The sequence below is a fragment of the Macaca fascicularis genome, chromosome 5 (assembly GCF_037993035.2).
Source record: "Macaca fascicularis isolate 582-1 chromosome 5, T2T-MFA8v1.1".
NCBI classification, from domain to species: domain Eukaryota; kingdom Metazoa; phylum Chordata; class Mammalia; order Primates; family Cercopithecidae; genus Macaca; species Macaca fascicularis.
Window position 1 is genome coordinate 157,781,593 of NC_088379.1, and position 22,707 is coordinate 157,804,299.

The following is a 22,707-nucleotide window of genomic DNA, read 5'->3' on the forward strand; positions in this document are numbered from 1 at the left end:
AAATTCAAGCCAGCTGCAGAAATTTGCATAAGTAGCAAGGATCCTAATGTTAATTGCCAAGACGATGGGGAACATGTCTTCACGCCATGTCAGAGACCTTCACGGCAGCCCCCTTCCATCACAGACCCAGAGGCCCAAGAGGAAAAAGCGGTTTCATGGGCCAGGCCCAGGGTCCCTGTGCTGTATACAGCCTAGGGACTTAATGCCCTGTGTTCCAGCCGCTCCAGCCATGGCTGAAAGGGGCCATTGTAGAGCTTGGGTTTCAGAGGGTGGAAGCACCAAGCCTTGGCAGCTTTCACATGATGTTGAGCCTGCGGGTGCACAGAAGACAGAAATTGAGGTTTGGGAACCTCTGCCTAGATTTCAGAAGAGATATGGAAACGCCTGGATGCCCAGGCAAAAGTTTGCTACAGGGGTGGGGCCCTCATGGAGAACCTCTGCTAGGGCAGTATGGAAGGGAATTGTGGGATCAGAGTCCCCCCACAGAGTCCCTACTGGGGCACTGCCTAGTGAAGCTGTGAGAAGAGGGCCACCATCCTGCAGACCCCTGAATGGTAGATCCACCAACAGCTTGCACCATGTACCTGGAAAAGCCTCAGACATTCAGTGCCCGCCCATGAGAGCAGCTGGGAGGAAGGCTGTACCCTGAAAAGGCACAGGGGTGGAGCTGCCCAAGACCATGGGCACCCACCTCCTGCATCAGCGTGACCTGGATGTGAGACCTGGAGATCATTTTGGAGCTTTAAAATTTGACTGCCCTGGTGGATTTTGGACTACATGGGCCCTATAACCCCTCTGTTTTGGCCAATTTCTCCCATTTAGAATGGCTGTATTTACCCAATACCTGTACCCCCATTGTATCTAGGAAGTAACTAGCTTGCTTTTGATTTTTACAGACTCATGTGCGGAAGGGACTTGCCTTGTCTCAGATGAGACTTTGGACTGTGGACTTTTGGGTTAATGCTGAAATGAGTTAAGACTTTGGGGGACTGTTGGGAAGGCATGGTTGGTTTTGAAATGTGTGGACTTGAGATTTGAAGGGACCAGGGGCAGAATGATATGGTTTGGCCGTGTCCCCACCCAAATCTCAACTTGAATTGTATCTCCCAGAATTGCCGTGTGTTGTGGGAGGGACCCAGGGAGAGGTAATTGAATCATAGGGGCCAGTCTTGCCTGTGCTATTCTTGTGATAGTGAATAAGTCTCACGAGATCTGATAGGTTTATTAGGGGTTTCCAATTTTGCTTCTTTCTCATTTTCTCTTGCCGCCAGCATGTAAGAAGTGCCTTTTGCCTCTCGCTATGATTCTGAGGCCTCCCAGCCATGTGAAACTCTAAGTCCAATTAAACTTTTTAGTCCCAGTCTTAGGTATGTCTTTATCAGCAGCGTGAAAATGGACTAATACACTACTTAAATACTCAGAGTACACAGTTGACTGTTGCATAAATTCATAAACCAGTATAATGCTGATATGGTATTTTGTACACTATCACTGTATTTCACCCATGCTCCCCCAAGTAGAGAATCAACATAGGTCAGTAATTTACTTTAGCTTCCTTTTGCCTCTTCAGTTTAGCATCATTTGTCCTATTCTTCAAAATGACTTTTTCATTCATATGGAAAACTGAATAGGACCACCAGCTCATTGTAAGTGATCTCCATTTTCAGGGACTCTGAGGAAGGTTAAAGAATTTAGATTCTTAATTCTCCTCTGTTTTAAACTTGCTTTATAATATATACTGATCTCCAATATTACTTTTTATTTCAGTATATACTAGAAAGCAATTTAAATAAAAATCCACTGTAGAGATCATCTAAGACACTTCCTCTAGGATCCTGATGAGTTGGGAAATGGGTAGCAACTTTATATCTTCTCACTACAACTTTCTTTACAAAGCTTCCTTTAGGGAATCTGTAGTACTCTCATTTCCAGATTCTTTAGGTTTTACTGAAGAGTGTAGAATTATCAAATTGGAATATATGTAAATCTAGTTTTACAACTTCTTTCAAGTGTCCAGTTTACCTTAATTTGCCTTGTAATCAGTATCATCTTACTCTTCCCACTGCTGTGGCTTCCTGGAAACAAAAAACATTTCCTCATTAATTTTTCACCTCTATGCCTGCTTATAACTGTTATTTCTGTGGGGAAAAAAAGGCCACTCAGACAGCAGTGAATACATTTCTCTCACTGTGCTAAGAAACAATGCTCCTTCAATTAATTCTGACTTAATGGATTATTATATCTAGGTTGCTGTGAAAGTACCACATGCTTTGGCTTGTGGATAGAGTAAATGTCTCTGATAATATTGCATAGGGAAAACCCTGGTGTGGAAGAAAAATATGGGAATAAGTGACCTATCTATCTCCTTTATCTTGTTAAAATTTCAGGCATTATTTTTTGCTGATGGTTTTCTTGTTAAAATCACATACTCAGTTCAACCTTTCTCTTGTGATTTTCATTTCCTAGAAGTGTTTGTACGTTTTCCACAGTAATACTTTTATCCCCTTCCATGGTTTTGGTCTCTCACCTGTCCTGTTATTTGTGGTTAAGAATTTCTCTACTTTTAAAAAATAAAACTCTTTTGTAAAAAGAAAAAAAAAGTTATAAGGATCCTTAGTTGATGAGAATAGAAAATGTGTTGGGAAGTAGAAAAATATGTGAGCAGATTTGTGTATATTGACAAGAAAAAGTCTCAAGATTATTTTGTTCATAGAAAAGAAATACTCAGGGTATTATATATAGCATAATCTCATGTTTACTCTAAAAATATATATATGAGATTATATACGTTTAAAGGAAAGTCTAGTATACCTATCAGACTGTTAATAGTAGTTTTCTGCTATTCAGTGTGATTAAAGGAAGAGGAAATTCACCTCTTATTTCATACATTATTTTAATTTTTACCACAGACATTAATTCTGTAACCAGAACTTTGAAGAACATGATAAAGAGCAAGTTTTAAAAACTGTAGTACTGGCCAGGTGCGGTGGTTCATGCCTGTAATCCCAACACTTTGGGAGGCCAAGAGGGGCAGATCATCTGAGGTCAGGAGTTTGAGACCAGCCTGACCAACATGGAGAAGCCCTGTCTCTACTAAAAATACAAAATTAGCCATGTGTGGTGTTGCATGCCTGTAATCCCAGCTACTCGGGAGGCTGATGCAGAAGAATCACTTGAACCTGGGAGGTGGAGATTGTGGTGAGCTGAGATTGTGCCATTGCACTGCAGCCTGGGAAACAGGAGCGAAACTCCATCTCAAAAAACAACAACAACAGCAACAACAAAATTGTAGTATTTATTTACTACTTTTTAAGAATATTTCTGATAACATTTAATGATGAGGTATATATTAATGCCCCAGTTATTCTTAAAATGTATTATTGAATGAAGTTGAGAGTAAAACATTAATACTAGAAAACTTATTTCCATGTGTTCTGAAATTAGATACTTTTTAAAAATTACAGGTTTCTAGGCTGGGCACAACGGCTCACGCCTGTAATCCCACTTCGGGAGGCCAAGGCAGGTGGATCAGTTGAGCCCAGGAGTTTGAGACCAGCCTAGCCAACATGGCAAAACCCCATCTCTACTAAAAATACAAAAAATTAGCTGGGCTTGGTGGTGCACACCTGTAATCTCAGCTACCTAGGAGGCCGACACATGAGAATCACTTGAACCTGGGAAGTGGAGGTTGTGATGAGCCAAAATCGGACCACTGCACTTCATCCAGCCTGGGCAACAGAGCGAGACTCCATCTCAGACCAAAAAAAATACATATATATATATATAGGTTTCTGTATTATTATTTCTGGGGCAGAATATAATAACATAATATAATACCACACTGTCTGAGTAACAGTAACTCAGTAGTTTCTCTCTCTCCCTCTTTTCCCCTTCCTTTCTTTCCTTCCTCCCTTCCTCTTTCTTTATTCCTCATTCGTACACACACATATATATCTATAGAAGTCATTTAAGGGGGAAGATAGAAGTAAAAGAACATTTGAAAGCGATAAGAGAGTAGTATTTTGGTGTTCTTATTATTCCTATATTAACAGTCTATATTAGTCTTAATGCCAAATATCTCTGTTTTAGATAATCTACCCAAATGTACTAAACTTGCAAAATAATTATGTGAGAGTTCTTATGGCAGTATATAAGTTTGCTAGATATGTCTTTAAACTTCCTTTGATTAGTAATAATTATTAGACACGTCTGGTGAATTTACTTTCTGGGTCCTGATCAACTAAGGGAGCTGACAATTTTCAGTTGATTACGCTAGCTTGTTTGAATCCAAAAAATGGTGTATGCCATATGCTCTAGCATTTGTATTTTGTTTTGTTTTTTCTTTCTAAACAAAATGCATCTTCCACTTTTAGTGTACTCGACAGATTATCTCTGAGAGGCTAGGCCGCGGCTCAAGAACTGTGGACCTTGAACTTGAAGCTCAAATTGATATATTAAGGGATAACAAGAAAAAATATGAAAATATTTTAAAACTGGCTCAAACATTGTCGACCCAGCTTTTCCAGATGGTACATACCCAAAGGCAACTTGGAGATGCATTTGCTGACCTGAGTTTGAAGTCACTAGAACTTCATGTAAGATTATTCTAAATAACTATTAGGGATGGGAGAAAATGATAATAGAAGTATTCAAAGAGGTAATTTGTTATATTTGATTTACTGAACTCTTAATGAAAATGGAATTCTGAGATTTTCTTTTAAGATATTTCATATCACTTTAAGAAGGCCCAACTGACTTCTGTTAACTTTACTTTTTATGAATTATCGCATGTATATAAATCTTTCATATTTTTCTTCCTGTGTGTTAATATTTTATTTTGCCTTTTACTTCTTACTGAATATCAAGGGTTACTGCTGTAGTATGTTCTGTTAACTTTTTCTAAAAGTTGTAAAAATGTTTTTCTCTTTATTATTCTGTTTCCAGTAACATTTATGTAGACTTCAGTGAAGTGTGTAACTTAGCTTGTGGAAATTTGGTGCCAAAAATCTTAAGCTGTCCTGCCTTTCATTTTAGTTTTCACATACATTGATTGGTAATCTTTTTATGTGGTCTTTTATCTGCCAATATTTGCAAATCAAGGTCTGTAATATTTCAAAGACCGAGTACAGAGTGGAGTTACATGGACATCTCTTAAATGGAAAATGGTTTTAGCATAATAAAGATAATTTTACTTTCCTGCTATCTTCTGAATTATTGAATACTTTGTCGCCTACGAAATGTAATTACAGCTATTGCAATAGCATTAAATTTGTATCTTCTATTATTTTAGTTAATTTAATATTATTTGTTTCAACTGAAATTGAAAAATACTTTATAACAAACTGGAGAATTATCAAATTAAATGATACATCTTAAAATATTATGTGATCATTTTTTTATTTGGTTAGGTGCATTCCTGATTAATCTGTTAATTAGTAAAACAACACTGGAAAGCTTTCACTGCTGAATATACAGAGCTAGAGTTAGTTCTTGCCATATCTGAAGGAGTCATATGTAATGTTTACTGCACCGAGATGCAGTTTATTCAAAAAGAATGAACTAAATCTGGTGTTGAGTGATCCTTCCTCAGTTGTGTGCCTAGATAGAACTGAGCTTGGGAGTCAACTAGTCACCAAGTTTACAAAGAAATATGTATTCTTAATATTTATACTTTGAGGAGATTCAGTCAAAACACAAAAAAATGCACTTTGTTTTATGTCTGAAAGTTTTAACCAATTATTACCTAATTTGGCTGTGAAAGTTATAGTTTCTCTGATTAATAATCTGCTGTATTTTTCTTTCCAACAGCTGTGCTTATAGTATAATAGAAACAAAATGTAGAAATGAAAATATTCTTTCTACTACAAAGTAACTTATAAAAATTATTTAGCTTTTAGCTATGTATCTGAGCTGATGACAATTTTGGTTTATTAGACTTTTTCAGTAATTATATAGCTAGCTGTGATTTTGATTCTTAAAGACTGAAAGAAAAAGTAAAACTGCTACAGCTAGATCTCTAAATCACATATTTTCCCATTGGTGAAGTGCTTGAGATTTTTAAGTCACTTTTACTGATGTATTACCGGATAAATTAAGGTGACTTCTTTGTTTTAGGAAGAATTTGGCTATAATGCCGATACCCAGAAGCTGCTGGCTAAAAATGGAGAGACTCTTCTTGGAGCCATTAATTTTTTCATTGCTAGTGTGAACACTTTGGTGAATAAAACAATTGAAGATACATTAATGACTGTGAAACAGTATGAAAGTGCCAGGTAAGGTATACATTTTTACTACATTGTCTGTTTTACAGATGGCATATAATTCAGTTAATTTCTTGGTTACAAACAACAGAAACCAACTCTGGCCAATATCGACAGGAAGAAAATGTACTGGAAAGTTACAGGATACCTCTACAGAACTGGCAGAAAGGGAGAGAACCAGATTCTGGGAACAACCAAGAACCAAAGCCAAGTTAAGCCTCACAAGAATCTAATTAGAACCCCTATGCTGGGTGCCTCTAGTACTTAATGCTGCCACAGCTATCATAAATAATTTCCTGAATACCCACAAGTACTTTCTTCATTGCCTTGAGATTATCTAATTGATCTTTGGTCATGTGCCCAAACCGCGCCTTCTAGTGAGTAGGGAGATGGAGGATCTCCCAGCTCCAGCTTCTTTAGAAGAGGACAGGGCATTGTGTTCTACCAGGCAGGTATTACATGGTCCTCTATACTCTGGCCTAAATTTACCTTTCATCCTTATTACCGCTGCTTCCACAATAGCCAGACCCATACTTTCAGTTTCTGTTGAATAATAAGCTTGTTTCACCTCCGTGATTTTTGTTTGTTAGGATATATCAGTCATCTTCCATTTATCCAGATTATAGCAAGCCTTCAAACCCTTTCAAATTTCACCTTTTATATAAATTAAATATTTGACTTGTATTTTGATAGCTGTTTATAACACAGTGTTTTTATACATCCTATTTTAATGGGTTTTTATATATCCATATTCATATATATATACATACAGTTTCCCTGTCTCATAACTATCCTGTTAAATGGTAAACAAAATACATATTAATAAATACGTTAATAAATATTTTGAAGAGTCTAAAATGTAGCAGATCTATAATAGCCTTTTCACCTTTTGATTCCAGGCCCATTTTTTTCTGCATATGTCCTGCTGCTTTTATTTAAGTATCATTCTAGTCCCTTTTGAGATTTTTTTCTTTTGAACGCTCAAAATTCTTATTTTCCATTTTCTTTTTATGCATAGTTGAAGGTAAACTTTACCTATTAGAAGGATAACTTTACTCTTTGGCCTCTTATCCTAGTTTAATGGTATGAGAAATGCCTGTAAAAACTCCAAACTCATCTAGTCTTTTTGCAATTGAGTGCTTATTAAATATATATTTCCTGACACTTCAATTAAGTAAAAGCACAAATCATTTGGAAAAGTTAATTTTTGATGTTTTCATGGGAAGAGATGCTTCTGTCCCATACCATGTTTATTTTGTCATTTTCCATTTAGTATGAACGTATGAGATTCTTATTGACTTGAAAATGAAGGTCAAACAGCTGTGGTTGTGTGGAGGTGTAAGGGTGAGGATAGCTGTTAGTAAGATAGCCTTCCGTGGAAATGTCTTCAATAACATTCTCAGTGATTGGTTTTTCAGTCTCGATTTAAATCCTTCCATGGAAATTGCATTTTTCAAAGGGTCCATTATGTATATGAATTTAAAAATTCATTTATTTAAGTTTTATTTGATTCTTTTCTAAATTTGTCTGTTCCTTATTCATAATGTCCTAATTTGTTCATAATGATACTCTTTCTTTTATCTCTAATCATTTTAAATTTCTTATCTTCTAGTCTTTCTGATTGTTTTAACATTTATGGGTTTTAAAGATGAATGTTGTTTTCTTCCAAAAAATACCCCCATCACCTCCTAGTTAAGAACTTTGTGAATCTAGATTGTTTCTCTACTTTGCAATTGTCTACCTATCTTGAAATATATTTTCATTAATAATAATCTCTTTCCCTTCAACTTTTATTTCTAAACAGTTTATGATTAATTTGTAGAGGAGAAAATGCTCTAGAGATTAAATGATTTGCTCACTTGTAGTCAATTTCAAAGCCAAAATGAGAACCCGTTGGTTCCCTGTGGTTCACATTTTATCAGTAGGCCTTATACCTGAGTATTAGTGCCCTAAGTATAATGCGGTATAAGATCTCAGATTATAAAATACAGTATATAGGTTCATTTGGAACTTTTGAACAAAATTATAAATCAAGTTACATGTACTTGGTAGCTGGTTTCTTAAAGGAAACCCTTACACAGCTTCTGTGTATACTTTAAAAAACAAAACCAGCAATGTTGTTTTTGTTTTATGTCATCCCATAATACATCCTTTTTTATTCAAATTACAATGTATGATCTTATTCATTAAGCTTAGCTTGGGGTTTGACTTTTCTGTTGTTTATGAAGTAGCTGTGGAATTGGCTAGTTGTTAACACTAAAACATTGCCTACTGATGAATAATAGTCAAAAAGAATCCAAGGTTAAAAGTTTTTCAGTAGCTGAATTTTCTTCTCTGTCAAAGCCAGAATTTACTGACTTTTAGGGCAAGGGTCATCTATTTGATCAGTACAAAAAGTGGTAATTTAGGCAAATGCCCGAGTGGCCTTTTAATGCTTCCTATTATGCATTGTATACAAGTATTTCCTAGCCCTCTGGTGCTTCATGTATAGAAAATCTTGTAACAGCCCATTCAGCACTTCTCCACAACAGCACCAACAAGGGAGTCAATTGTGGTCAAGATGTGGTCAAATTGTTTTCAGATATGGACACCTGTTCTCTAGAAGTTTTACATAAGCCATAAAGTAACCATCATTAACTTTGTTGATATGGACTCAGTTCAGACGGGCAACCTTGAAGTGAAGTCGCTTTTTGAAAACTTAGTGAGCTTCTCTTCTTGGTGGTAATGAGCACTGTTAGAGAAGCTGTTATGGAAAGTTTTACTTTGGTACCACCTATAAACTCTGAATGTAAAATTAAGAAATATAAGGTCAGTATTATAACTTTGATTATGTTTAAGTTAATCACTGTTGTTTAGAAATGTGCTCCAAGGCTATTGAAGGATATTTGTCCTTAGATTAAATATCCATGTATTAGGGCCGGGCGCGGTGGCTCAAGCCTGTAATCCCAGCACTTTGGGAGGCCGAGACGGGCGGATCACGAGGTCAGGAGATCAAGACCATCCTGGCTAACACGGTGAAACCCCGTCTCTACTAAAAAATACAAAAAACTAGCCGGGCGAGGTGGCGGGCGCCTGTAGTCCCAGCTACTCGGGAGGCTGAGGCAGGAGAATGGCGTGAACCCGGGAGGCGGAGCTTGCAGTGAGCCGAGATCCGGCCACTGCACTCCAGCCTGGGCGACAGAGCAAGACTCCGTCTCAAAAAAAAAAAAAAAAAAAAATCCGTGTATTACTATTTATTTAGTTCTACATTTTTCTGTTTTATTTCTTATTGTTTTTAGTGTGCTTGCTTCTAGATACCCCTCTTCTAATTTGGCCATAATAATAAGCATTTTAAAGGTATCAGTTATTACTAGGTGTCTTGTGTGCTTTATCTATATGAAATTTTTGTGGAGATTTTTATTCATGTTTATGGATTGAAAAACTGGAGCACAAAGAGATGAAATAACTAGCTCAAGATAGAGCCAAAAAGCAGAGAGGTCATTCAGCCTTGGCTCCTGAACCCATGGATTTAACTAACTTGTTACTATTGCCAAGTCAGTCTTGCCTCCTAAATCTTTTGTATTTGTCTCTTTAGCTCCAATGCCTTTGTCCCCATTCAGTGACTCATTTCTTATATGTCCATCGTCTTCTAATAGGTTTCCTTGCTCCTGATTTTTTAATCGTTTATTCTATCCTCCATCTCTTACACTACCACCAGAGTCATCTTTCTATCCTGATACAGTCATGTCATTTTTATGTCAGATCAACATTCTTCAGTGGCTTCTCATCACCTGTCCTACTGAATTAAATTTAAGCCCTTTAACATGGCCTGTAGGGCTGCTTACCTTCAATCCTGCCTGCCTGTCTGATGTTAATTTTTTCCATTGTCATGTTCCAGCTTCAGATTCTGACATACTGAATTCCCAAGTGTATCTATTGTATCTTACAAATCTATGCCTTTGTCCTGCTATTCTCTTCAGAATCAGAATATTCTACCCCCATCCCAATTCACCTAGCCAGCTTTTACCATCCTTCAAATTTTAATTATAGTATTTTAATTCTGTCTGAGATACCTTTTCAGATATCTAATTAAATAATTATTCCTCTTGATTTCCATTATACCTTACCCTCCTTTATGGTAGTTCTTATTCTCTCATTTTGTTGTAATTGTTTACAAGGTTCTCTTCCTCTAGAATACAAGCTTCTTGAGGATAAACGTATCTGTTCATTTTTATAGCTCTACTTTCTAACACAGTGCCTGGAACGTAGAAAGTGCTGACTTGAGACCTGTTGAATGAATCAGTGTATCAGTGAATGAATGAATGGTTCGTTCTCTTTTGACCCTGAAAGAGGTCAATTAAATTAAATCTTAACTCATACTGTTAAATTCAGTATGAGTTAAGAATAAATTAGGATCAGTGTGAAGGACTGATATATTCTTTCTCAAGTCATATATACAATATAGATTATGTTATTTAAAGTATTGTTAATTCCCAGAATAGGAGATGTGAATTATACTCCTATTATCTCCAAATGAAGAGCTTTAGTTTTAGGGTATAAGCTTTGTGATTCCGATCTTGACTAAATTAGAGGCCACTCTGCTGCTTCTTTGCTGAGTACCGAATAGTTGAGGCTGCTGGATAAATCACTCTTTAATAAGCAAGGTAGTGCTATACTTAGACAAGCACTGTGATAGAGCTATCATGAGGGGTTATAGGATCATGGAGTGATGACAGTGGTGGGGTAACTATTTGAGTTGATGGGGGGAGAATATCAGAGTGAGGCATCTCACAGAACACAGGATGGTAAATGCTCTACAACAAATACTGTTGTTACATTCTGAATAGTGATGTTACAGAAATTCATCTAGAGTTGTGTTGTCAAGTATAGTAGCTACATATGTCTGGTGAGCACTTGAAATGTGGCTAGTCTGAATTGAGATGGGATAGAAGTGTAAATACACAGTGGATTTCAAAGACTCACTGCCCACTCTCCAAATGTAAAGTACCTCATGAATAATTCTGTTATATTGATTACATGCCACAATGATTAATATTTTAAATATATTGGGTAAAATGAAATATATTGATAACAGGTGAAATTAATTATTATTTCATTGTAACTACTAGAAGATTTTAAATTACATGTGTTGCTCACATTACATTTTTGTTGTGCATTGCTAACCCAGACATTTTTCAGAACCATTTACACTTCTGTTAGTTTTAGTATGCCATTCTAGAGTCTACTGTCCTTATCTGCTTTGCCTCATCAGTATTAAGCAATTCACATGGGGTATTTGTTCTACCCTTGATCTTGTTTTGCATTTATTTTTTTTAACTGGTTTTTAGATTTTGGAAATTTTACTTGTCAGTTAATACTGTGCTTTGGGAGAAATAGTTAATGAGATTAACCAGCAGCTTTTCCCCTGTTCTTATTTGAATAGCTCTTTGTTTTTAAAGAAATAATGATTTCAAAAGTGTCAAGTAGAATATGTGTGAGAATTTTATATATTATTGTATAGTATGAGACTGAATATTGTATATTTCCATCCCATCTTTTGAACATATTTTACTCTCTTTGTAGTATGTTTCACTTATTCTCTTCTTTCCAGGATTGAATATGATGCATATCGCACTGATTTGGAAGAACTGAATCTTGGACCACGTGACGCAAACACTCTGCCAAAGATTGAGCAGTCACAGCATCTCTTCCAAGCACATAAGGAAAAATATGATAAAATGCGCAATGATGTTTCTGTCAAACTGAAATTTCTAGAAGAAAATAAGGTAAATTCTGTACCTTTTAAGGTCTTTCTGCGGACTTTAAAGTCACCCTAAAGAGAGAGAGTCAGTTTTTCTATTTCTTTTAACTCTCTTGTATGACAATTGCAAGAAGGAATTCCATTTGTAATCAGTGTTTGAGTTTTTAGAAGTTTACAAAATATATTTACCTTTCTTTGATAAAAGTTATCAATGCCACTGTCCCAGTCTTTCACATATAACACATGGCAAAAATTATTTGATGGACAGCCATTGATCTTTGGATTGGCATTGGTAACAAGTGCTTTAAAAAGTGAAATATTGATAGATTATGCTCTGAGTATTTTGAAGCTTTTCTATTAATGGTAGGTACAGATTTCAGGAAAAGAACTACTATCTTCTTCTCAGTAACTGATAAATGAAAAATAACTAAAAGGTCCAGCTTAGGGCTGCAGTTAGCATAACCTAGAAGAAGGAAGCCAAGAGATCTATTTTCCACATTTTTTTAATATATGAACACATCCAAGGACTAGAGCAACGAGGGCTGAACTGGACCAGCTGTAGGTTTCAGCAGGAAGTGGATTCATATACTAATAGGCTCCTGTGTTTTGGTTTAAGTAAAAGGACCGTTTCTCATGTTTGACATATCTTTATTACTTGCATACTCAGCTTTGTATGCAGGATTGCAGTTCTGGAAATGGGAAATGAGTGAGCATGGTACAGAATAGGTGTAGTGCAGTCCTGTAAAGATGGGTCTCATCATTGCACATTGGTAGTTTTTTCTGTACGTTTCACATCCTGTAAAGTCATGACAGGTCTTCAACTGTACTCTCTTCAGGGTACCCTCTTAAAATTGTTTATCAGTTCTCTCAGGAAACAGTCATGTTTATATTCTTCTCCATAACATCAAAGGGCATTTTAGTAAACTATAACTGTCAGTATCTTACTGTTTTCTTTAATGTTTCCTTAGAAACTCTCATGGCTACTATAAAACCTATAAAATAATATATTTCTTTGGGATCCACCTAGTCCAGCACTTTCACTGATTTTTTAAGCTGCTATGGGTGAAAATTACTCACCACAAAACATTATAGTGGCAATAAAGGAAACTTCAGCAGAATTGTCAGAAAAATTGCCTGGCATCATTCATACAGAGCCCAGTGCAGCCTTCTGGTATTCATTAGCTGAGCACAAAAGATTGCATTCATTTTAGTCATATATATATACCTATTTTAGTGTGTGTGCATGTGTGTGTGTATATATATAAAAAAATATATTTGTGTGTATATATACTATATATATTATATATGCACTATATATTTATATAGTATATATACACTAATATATACTATATATCTTAGTATATATACACTATATATTTTAGTCATATATACATATTCATTTTAGTCATTTATATTTAGTCATATATATAATGGATGTGAATATATCAATATTGAGATAATAGACATTGTATATTTTAAATATAAAAATATTTTTGACATTCCACCCTATCATCACTACACAGTAACACTAAAAGAGGTATGCTAAAAGAATATACATGTTTGATAGAAAAGTAGACTAACATAGTGAAACCTAAGGTTCATGTGATTTAAAGGAAGAGAGAATCAAATGGTAATTGGAAGCCAGATTATACCAAGCCTTGACCACATACAGACTTTGAATTGTGGCCTTGGAAGGGACTTACACTGAGTAGGGAGGGAAGAAGGAGACACCTTCATAGACAGCCAGGTCATCTCTATAAATTTTAAATGTCAGTCAGAAGGATCTTACTTCTAATTTTATCTTGTAAATATTGAAGAATTTTTAAAGTTGAGAGTAGCAGGAAAAAGTCATTTAGAAAGACTCTTTCTTTCTTAAAGGAAGAAAGAAAGTAGAAGCACACATACTAATGAGGAATCTTTTATAGCCAAATGAAATGATTAAGAGCCTGAACTAGGGTCTTTGCAATAGCAGCAGGAAGGAAGGAATATGGTGATTTTAAGGCTGCATGACAGGGGTCGGAAAATTGAAATAGGAAGCTGGTGTGGCCTGAAGGCGGTAAGGGTAAAAGGATTGGGAATTTTTTCTATTTGATCCAGTGTTTAGTTTGAGAAATGATGACAGAATACTCAAGTGGAAACAATTGGTAGGAATTTGATGATGCGTGTTTACAGTTCGGATGAACAGTCAGGGCTTCAGATATAAAGGCTTGGAAGTCATTGCTTTAAGAATAATGTTATTACTACTATTAAATAATAATAGAAAATTGCTTCTTTTCTCAAGGATTTTATATTCTTAGATGATGTCTTCGTCTTTTTGGGCTGCTGTAACAAAATACCATAAACTGAGTAGCTTATAAACAAGAGAGAATTATTCCTTTCAGTTCTAGTGTCTGGGAAGTTCACAATGAAGGTACCAATGTCTGGTGAGGGCCCACCTTCTGACTCATAAATGGCTCCTTGCTATGTCCTCACATGGTGGAACAGGGAGGGCTCCCTCCCATTCCTGTATTATGGGGGCACTAATCCCATTTATGAGGACTGTACCCCCATGGCCTAATCACCTCCCAAAGGTGATTAGTACCTTCTAATACCGTCACATTGGGGGTGAAGATTTCAGCATTTGAATTTGACAGGGACACAAACATTCAGACTACAGCAGATAGCATAGATATTCTTTGTTTTGGCTTTCCACAGTTGTCGTCAAGGCAAGTTTGAATTTGAACTGAGTAATCAGCTGTGTCTAAAGTAAAATCTATAAAGAAGCTTTGGTCTTCATATGTTTTTTATTTAACTCTTCAAAACGATAAAGAAGTATTGTTGGACTGTTATTTTAAGTAGTAATTGTCATTTAGAAGAAAACAGAGATCCATGAGAAAACTTTTCTTTGTTTTTTTTTTGTTGTTGTTGAGCAACATTTACTCTTTTCTGTTATTTTTAATAGCTTAAAAAGGAAGGAAAATCAGGTTTTTAGCTTAGGAACTGTCTATCATCCCTGTTTGCTTCCTTGGTAATTTGAACTGCCTCAAGTCTAGGTTTTTTGTTCTTTTGTTAAACTGTGGGTGATTTTGTACCTCAACATCTCTTTTATGTATGGTTGCCAGGTAATCTACTTAGTACTTTAATTTGTTTGTCCATTTATTTCTTTTTGTTTTTGTTTGAGACGGAGTCTCGCTATGTTGCCCAGGCTGGAGTGCAGTGATGCAATCTCGGCTTACTACAACCTCCACCTCCTGGGTTCAAGCCATTCTCTTTCCTCAGCCTCCCTGTAACTGGGATTACAGGTGTGTGCCATCATGCCCAGCTAATTTGTTTTTTTTTTTTTTAAGTGGAGACGAGTTTCACCATGTTGGCCAGACTGGTCTCGAACTCCTGACCTCAAGTGATCCACCCGCCTTTGCTTCCCAAAGTGCTGGGATTACAGGCATGAGCCACTGCACCAGGCCCAACACTTTTTTTTTTTTTTTTTGAGACGGAGTCTCACGCTGTCGCCCAGGCTGGAGTGCAGTGGCGCGATCTTGGCTCACTGCAAGCTCCGCCTCCCGGGTTCCTGCCATTCTCCTGCCTCAGCCTCCTGAGTAGCTGGGACTACAGGCGCCCGCCACCGCGCCCGGCTAATTTTTTTTTTTGTATTTTTAGTAGAGACGGGGTTTCACTGTGGTCTCGATCTCCTGACCTTGTGATCCGCCCGCCACGGCCTCCCAAAGTGCTGGGATTACAGGCTTGAGCCACCGCGCCCGGCCCCCAACACTTTAATTTGAAGAAAGTATAGTATACTCTTCCTATTTCTTCCCCCCAACCACTCCCCATCCCCTGATTTTTTTTTTAAAGATACTGGATCTCACTATGTGGCCAGGTTAGATTTGAACTTCTGGACTCAAGCAATTTTCCCACCTCAGCCTCCCAAGCATTTGGGACTACAGGCGCACGCCACCACATCCTGCTAGTGGTCCTATTTCTTAACAGGAAGAAATGAAACATCAATGAATGTGCTGTTCTGTAATTTGATAATGTCCTAAAGACTACTGCAGTATATACACCTGTTTTTGCAGCTTTTCCCTCTCTGTTTTTGGCATTCTTTTGGTTCTCACATCATGGCTTTTGGAATATCTTTTCGCAACGCTTCTCTTCTAAAATGAGAAGCCAGAAAACCAAATAACGAGAATAGGGCATAAAGTAAAAGCAAGTAGTCCTTGAGTATGGTACTATAGTAATAAGCTTTAGCATCTAGTATTTTTGTTTGTTCCCTCTTAGAACTTTTTTTAAATTTTGAGGCGGATCAGGAGTTAGGTTCTTAGGTATAAAATTGTGTTTATATGTACTTAGTCTAGCCTTTCTTCCCTATGGCAAAACAAAGAGGTAAGGTGTATCAGATACTCACATTTCTGCATATGTGCGTGATAAGTGCACCTAAGGGTATTTGTCATTTACCCTTAATAAAAACATGTGTTGTTCTACTATTTATAGTTCATACTTTCCGTCTCTTCACCCCCGTGATTTGGTTGTGTTTGCCTTTAACCTACAGTCCTTATTCATCTCTGATATTCTCTTCTTTGTTCACTAAACCGCACTGCGTTGTGTAGCAGTAAAGACATAGCTCATTAGTCTTCTAATGTTTCTCCTTTCATCAGTATTTCTCCTTTTTGAGACCTTTAAATAATGTAACTTGAGCTATTTTGTGACTTAAGGCAGTTTGTTTACCTGTTAATTGTTTCATTCAGGGTTCAAAACAAAACATAGGCTACTTTAGTAAAGAGAAAGAATAATAGACGTTTCTGGTGCTTTGTAGACTTTGTGAGAGTAGATACCATGCTTTCATTTACAGCCCTCATAAAGCCTAGCAATGGTGCAGGTATATAGTACTCATTCAGCAAGTGCATGTTTGCTTTCTTCCCAGAATTAGAGGTGCACTACAGGAATTGGAAGGAGATGGAAGTGAATGAAAGTCAACTAGGAGAGGATAAAAGGCGGAATCCTGATTACCTCACTCTTTTTTTGTCGTGAGGGCAAGCGTAGTCTCTCAGAAATGCTTCTGTTTTCTGCAGTGTTTACTGTTTGCATGGAAAGAGGAGGCAAAACGTTAAAGAAAAATATGCAGATCAATGTAAGCGACTCATGTTTTTTTTTTTTAGATAGCTTTTTATGTGGCTTGGAACTATAAAGATGTGAAAAAATAGTTGAAGGTTAATTTTTTCTTTAAGGTGTAATTTAACTTGGGAATGATAAATCTTAAGGGCTATGAATATATTGGGAGTGGGATCTGAATGTATCAGAAGATTCAACAAAGCAGTTTGGTGTATAAATATAAAAAGTAAGGATTTTATTCTTAAGAAGTATAAAATATACTCCTACCCCAAGGTAATGTCAGTTAAATTAGCTATAACCATTAAATGCAGGTTTGTTTCATTATTATGTTATATTTTAGTGATTTAAAGGATGACAGAGGAGGCAGAAAAGGATGAACCAGACTTGGGATCAACCTGGACACATATTTGATTTATATAGTTACTTAATTAAAAAATAATATTTCTTAAAATTTATAGTCATTCCTAATCTTAGATTGATATGAAAACTGTTGTTTTCACTCACATTGTTTCATATATAATCACAATACAATAACATTCCTGTATATTAAGATTTCTTTTCTAATATATTATTTAACACGCCTGTAATCCCAGCACTTTGGGAGGCCGAGGTGGACGAATCCCTTGAGGTTAGGAGTTTGAAACCAGCCTGGCCAACATGGTGAAACCTCGTCTCTATTAAAAATACAAAAATTAGCCTGACGTGCCTGTAATTCCAGTTACTCCCCAGGCTGAGGGACGAGAATCATTTGAACCCGGGAGGCAGAGGTTGCAGTGAGCCCAGATGGCACCACTACACTCCAGCCTGGGTGACAGAGCGAGACTCTGTCTCAAAAAAAAAAAAGAAAAAATGCTCGAAGCCTAGTACTTTTTTTGTAAAAATACACTAAAGGTTTGGGAAAACTTTGAGGGCAGAGGTATTCTTTGCTTACTAAAACTTCTCTTTGAGAGGAAAAAATATAAACCTCAGAATTTAAAAAAGATACTTGTTGCCAAAATTTAAGGAGCATGTTAATACCTAATGTGTACAAGGAGATACATTCTTGAAATCTCTTTTCCTATTGTCAGAAGAAAAAGAACCCCAATTTCTTCTTGAGTACTTTAAAAATATTCATGCCAGTAACTTAATGTCACCTTTACTTCCAAAGCAAAAACAGTAGTACTTCTTGGTGTGTGCTCCTAGGGAAAGTGAGATTAAGTTATATAGGTGAAAGAACTACCTGGTTCTAAATTTTAAAATAAGCATTTATGGATTGATGTCTGTAAGCGTAACAAGCAACCAGGGAGTTCATAGTGCTGGACACAGAAGAACCTGCCTTTCAACACTGTGCCAAATACTATCACCTACATTTGGATCCTGTGAGTCATTCTCTTATTCATGCAACTTTACTTCCAGACTGAATTTTGGCTGTGACTGGTGCTCTCAAGGGAAGGTACATGGTCAGTTAAGAGTAGTTGGGGAAGGCCTCCATGAGGGTGTGATGCTGAACATTAATATCACTTGAGAAAGTGAGAAACTGAGAACCAGAGAGTATTCCAGGAAGAAATACCAGCATGTGTAACTGCCTTATGGCAGGAAAGGGTGTGGTATGGTGAAAGAATGAATGTAACTGGAGCCAGTGTGACCAGAGCATAGAGAAACAGCTGGAGAGGTAAGTGACGGCCAGACTATGTAGCCCTGATAGGCCATATTAGTGAAAAGTTTAGTATCAGTGGGAAGCCCTTGAAATACTTCTTAGCAAATGATAGGTCTAAAATATGGAGGATAGATCTTAGTAGGGCCTAAGAGTAGGTATAGTAGCTTAGACAGGAGATGGTAGGTAGTTGGATTACAGTAGTGATAGTGGAAATGGAGTGAACTGAAAGCTTCAGGGATATTTAAAGGTAAAACAAATACATGTAAAACAGTAAGACTGATGTATAATTGGCACCTTTGACATTTTATTCCTTTATTCAGCAAATATTGGTGGAGTTCTTTTTTTCTTTTTATTTATTTAGTTATTTGAGACAGGGTCTCACTGTGTTGCCCAGGCTAGAGTACAGTGATACAATCATAGCTTATTGTAGTCTTGAACTCCTAGCCATAAATGATCCTCCTACCTTAGCCTTCCAAGTAGCTGAGACTACTGGTACATGACACTGTACTTGGCTTTTCTTTTTTCTTTTTTTTTTTTTTTTGAGATAAGGTCTTGTTCTGTCATCCAGGCTAGAGTACAGTGGTGTGATCATGGCTCACTGTAGCCTGTACCTCCCAGGCTCAAGCAGTCCTCCCACCTCACGCTTTAGAGTAGATGGGATGACAGGCATGTGCCACAAGGCCTGGATAATTTTTTTATTTTTTTGTGGAGACAGAGTTTCACTCTATTGCCCAGGCTGTTTTCAAACTCCTGGCCTCAAGCAGTCGTTCTGCCTCAGCCTCCCAAAGAGCTAGGATTATAGGCATGAGCTGCCATGCCAGGTCTTGTGGATTGCTTTTTATATGCCAGTCACTGAGTTAGGTGATAGAGGTATAATGGTCTTACACTCATAGAGCTTATAGTCAGGTAAGAGAAATAGGCATTAACCAAACAATTACGTAAATACAAGCTATGGTAAATGTGATGAAGGGAAAATAGAAATGTCATGTGGGTATACAGAGAACTTGGCCAGGTGTGTGTGTTGTGGGGGAGGGCCTGGGGTATCATGGAAGGCTTCCCTGAGGCAGTGATATTAGGGCCAAGATACAAAGAGAGAGGGGTAAGGTAAAGGTATGTGATGGAGTGAGATTTTAAATAGAAGGAACAGCGTATGTTGACAGTCAGTGAGGCCAGAGCATAATGGGGACAGGGAAGAAATAGCACTGGATGAAACTGGAGAGGTAGTTTAGGGCCTACACAGAGATGAAATGACATAGGTACAATGTTATTCATTGTAGATCACTTGTTATTTCTAAAGATGAGAAAGAACTCAATGGTTCAGCAGTAAAGGACTAATTGAATAAACTGGTTTTTTTATACAGTGAAATATTTTACAGCTATTTAAAAAAATGAGAATGCTAATGATAGCTCCTCAGGACAGACAATTAAATGAAAAGAGCAAAGTACAAAGTAGTGTTTATTGTACAGTATCTTTTGTGTAAGAAAAGAAGAATGTATAATCACATTTTCTTATATTTGCATAAAGAAAAACTGGAAGGATTAATAATCAGTTACCTATAGAGGGAACAGGGTGAATGGAAACAGGAATGAAAATGAAACCTCTCATTGTATACTTTTTGTATCCTTTTAATTTTAAACCACATATATGTCTTAACGTATTCAAAAAAATAATACTTTTAAAAAGATAGGAAAATAAGTTAGCTAGAAAATGTTTTTTAAATACTATGCCTTATCTTTTTTCCAAATTGAGACTTAAAATAGACTTGTATTTCCCAAATATAGTCTTTAATTTTCCTCTTAGCTCAAAATTAGATGATTAATTCTGTGTTGGAGAGAATAGAAAAAGTTAACTTAGAATGTGAGTTCTGTTGCAACATCATTCTTAGATGACAGAGTAGAAATAGTGCGATATCGTACCTTTCATTTATAGAGGAAAATATTTTGAATATTTTAACATATGGTGCAACATTTGCTGCTGTTAGTGGTTTGTCTTTCTAAACCCACATGGAGGAGGAAAAATTTGCTTGTGGTTTGCATTGCCTCCTTTTTCTCTCTTTGGAAATGAGGCTGAAATTAACTACCTTATATAAACCATGCAACCAACAAGAATTGTGAGTTGTACATTGATTTTTAAACTAGACTCATCCAACCCATACCTGTTTGGAATAAATCAAGGTAATGGTAATTGTTGAAGAGTGAGTAGGGATGAAAGCCTGAGTGGGTGCTGGCGAGAAGCACACCTAGCTAACCAATTCATATAGTTTTTGTTGTCAGTTGTGCTAAGATTCTGGCATGACAATTTTTGTAAGGGAGGGATATTTTGTATTCAGTATTGAAAAGCTTTCCAGGAAGGATAGCTTTATAATCATGAATTACTGTTCTTATAGACTTGGTTCTTTTTCAGTAATCATAAGGTACTTACGTATTTTCTAACCCTTTTTGGTCAGAAGCCATCAACTTACTATAGAGTAGGATTAGAGTTTCTTATTCTGCTGTATATGTTGGAGGTGAGGGAATTGTTCCTTTCACTTTGAATGAAAAGAATTCACTTTAAAAATTTACTTTTTAATCATTATTGCTGTGATGTATCTGTTCTAATGGTTGATACACATGTGTGCTCTTCAGATCCACATTTCACTTATTTTGCCAGCCTTGGGTATTATTCAACTTGATTTGCCAGGTTTTGTGATAAAGGTGAGTTTTTAAGTGATCAATGTGATACTTGAACAGATCACTAATAACTGCATTGGTTGTGCTGTTGATGATGGTACTGGGTCTTTATGGCTGTGACATTGCTATACTTTTTTAGTTCTTTGTAGTTATGGTTCCTTCAGTTTGCTTAAAAGTAAAACCTTTAGTATTTCTGAGTAAAGTCTCAGAAGACACTAGCAGTGTTTAAGAATTTGACTTTGCAATGTTCTTTTTAACTTTTTCTTAAAATTCTCTCAGTAATGACTCAGCGTTTTCATGTTGACCATAATTTCTTTCCATGACTCACCTATACTTTGTTAAAATATTCATAACTTTTTCCCTCATTCCTCATAAACTTAATAACATCCTGATTTTCTATCCTTATTTCTTCCCTTAAATTTTCAAAGATACTTTTTAAAAAATTGACCTTAAGTATTTTAAGGTGCTTGTTTTGTGCAATTATGCCTGATCCTAAAGAACCATATAAGGTATTATCACAAACTCCCTGCGGAGAGGCAACTTACAGTCTAATGGAGGAATTTAAATAAAATCAATTATATATAAAACACTAACTTAAAGATGAGAAAGAAATACAGAATTTGATGAAGAAAAATATTAGTGTGGGCTCAAAGTACCTGGTAAGCTAGGCAGTTTGACTTGAGCAGGACCACACAAGAATGGGTAACGTGCATAGGTAGGAAGGGGTCAGAAAAAAAATTCTTGGAGAAACCCTGGATCATATGTTTAAGTGATTTGTAAACTTCTGTTGAATCATCTGTTCCCTTCTTGAAGCACAGCATACTATTACTACTTACAGGCTTTTTAAAAAGAAGAGTAATGCTTTATCATAAAAAATTTTGATAAGGCTTTTCCTTTGGATGGGCCATTGGTTTGACTGGTTCCTATTGCCCAGTATCCAAAGGCTGGTGAGCACAGGGTCTGCTGATCCCTGCGGTGACTTGACACCATTTTGTCACTTACCGGATAGCTCCAGCAGATCTAGATACCTGAGCTTTCTGTTTCTTATTATCTAAATATGGAATTCAGTGACTCCCTCCACCCCGTCCAACACCTGCCTATATATTTATCGCTTTTTTCTGGATTTCATAGGGATTTTGTGAATACCTCAAGGTACAGGGACTAATTCTGAACTTGAGATCAGGAATGGGGTAAAGTTCTGAGAGAAGTTATAGGATGGGTAAAAAAAGAAAACATTGGTGGGATCCCCTCCTCTTTCTATTCCCTATGGCCTCCCATGCTATTCCTGGGATCTCACTACCCCTAATTCTGTAACTATG

At 36.6% G+C, this 22,707-nt stretch overlaps 1 protein-coding gene across 11 annotated transcripts in view; it reads left to right on the forward strand.

The window, feature by feature from the left end:
• ARFIP1 (ARF interacting protein 1) overlaps positions 1-22,707 on the forward strand; it is a 134,358-nt gene that overhangs the window by 98,899 nt on the left and 12,752 nt on the right. For 7 of the 11 annotated variants that reach the window (XM_015450922.2, XM_045392960.1, XM_074040628.1 and 4 more), the window contains 3 exons: positions 4,374-4,595; positions 6,115-6,272; positions 11,851-12,025. In XM_015450922.2, coding sequence (XP_015306408.1) covers positions 4,374-4,595; positions 6,115-6,272; positions 11,851-12,025 — 555 coding nt within the window. The remainder of the gene's footprint in view (positions 1-4,373; positions 4,596-6,114; positions 6,273-11,850; positions 12,026-22,707) is intronic. The other 4 variants (XM_074040626.1, XM_074040627.1, XM_065545594.1 and 1 more) reach the window with 1 other exon arrangement.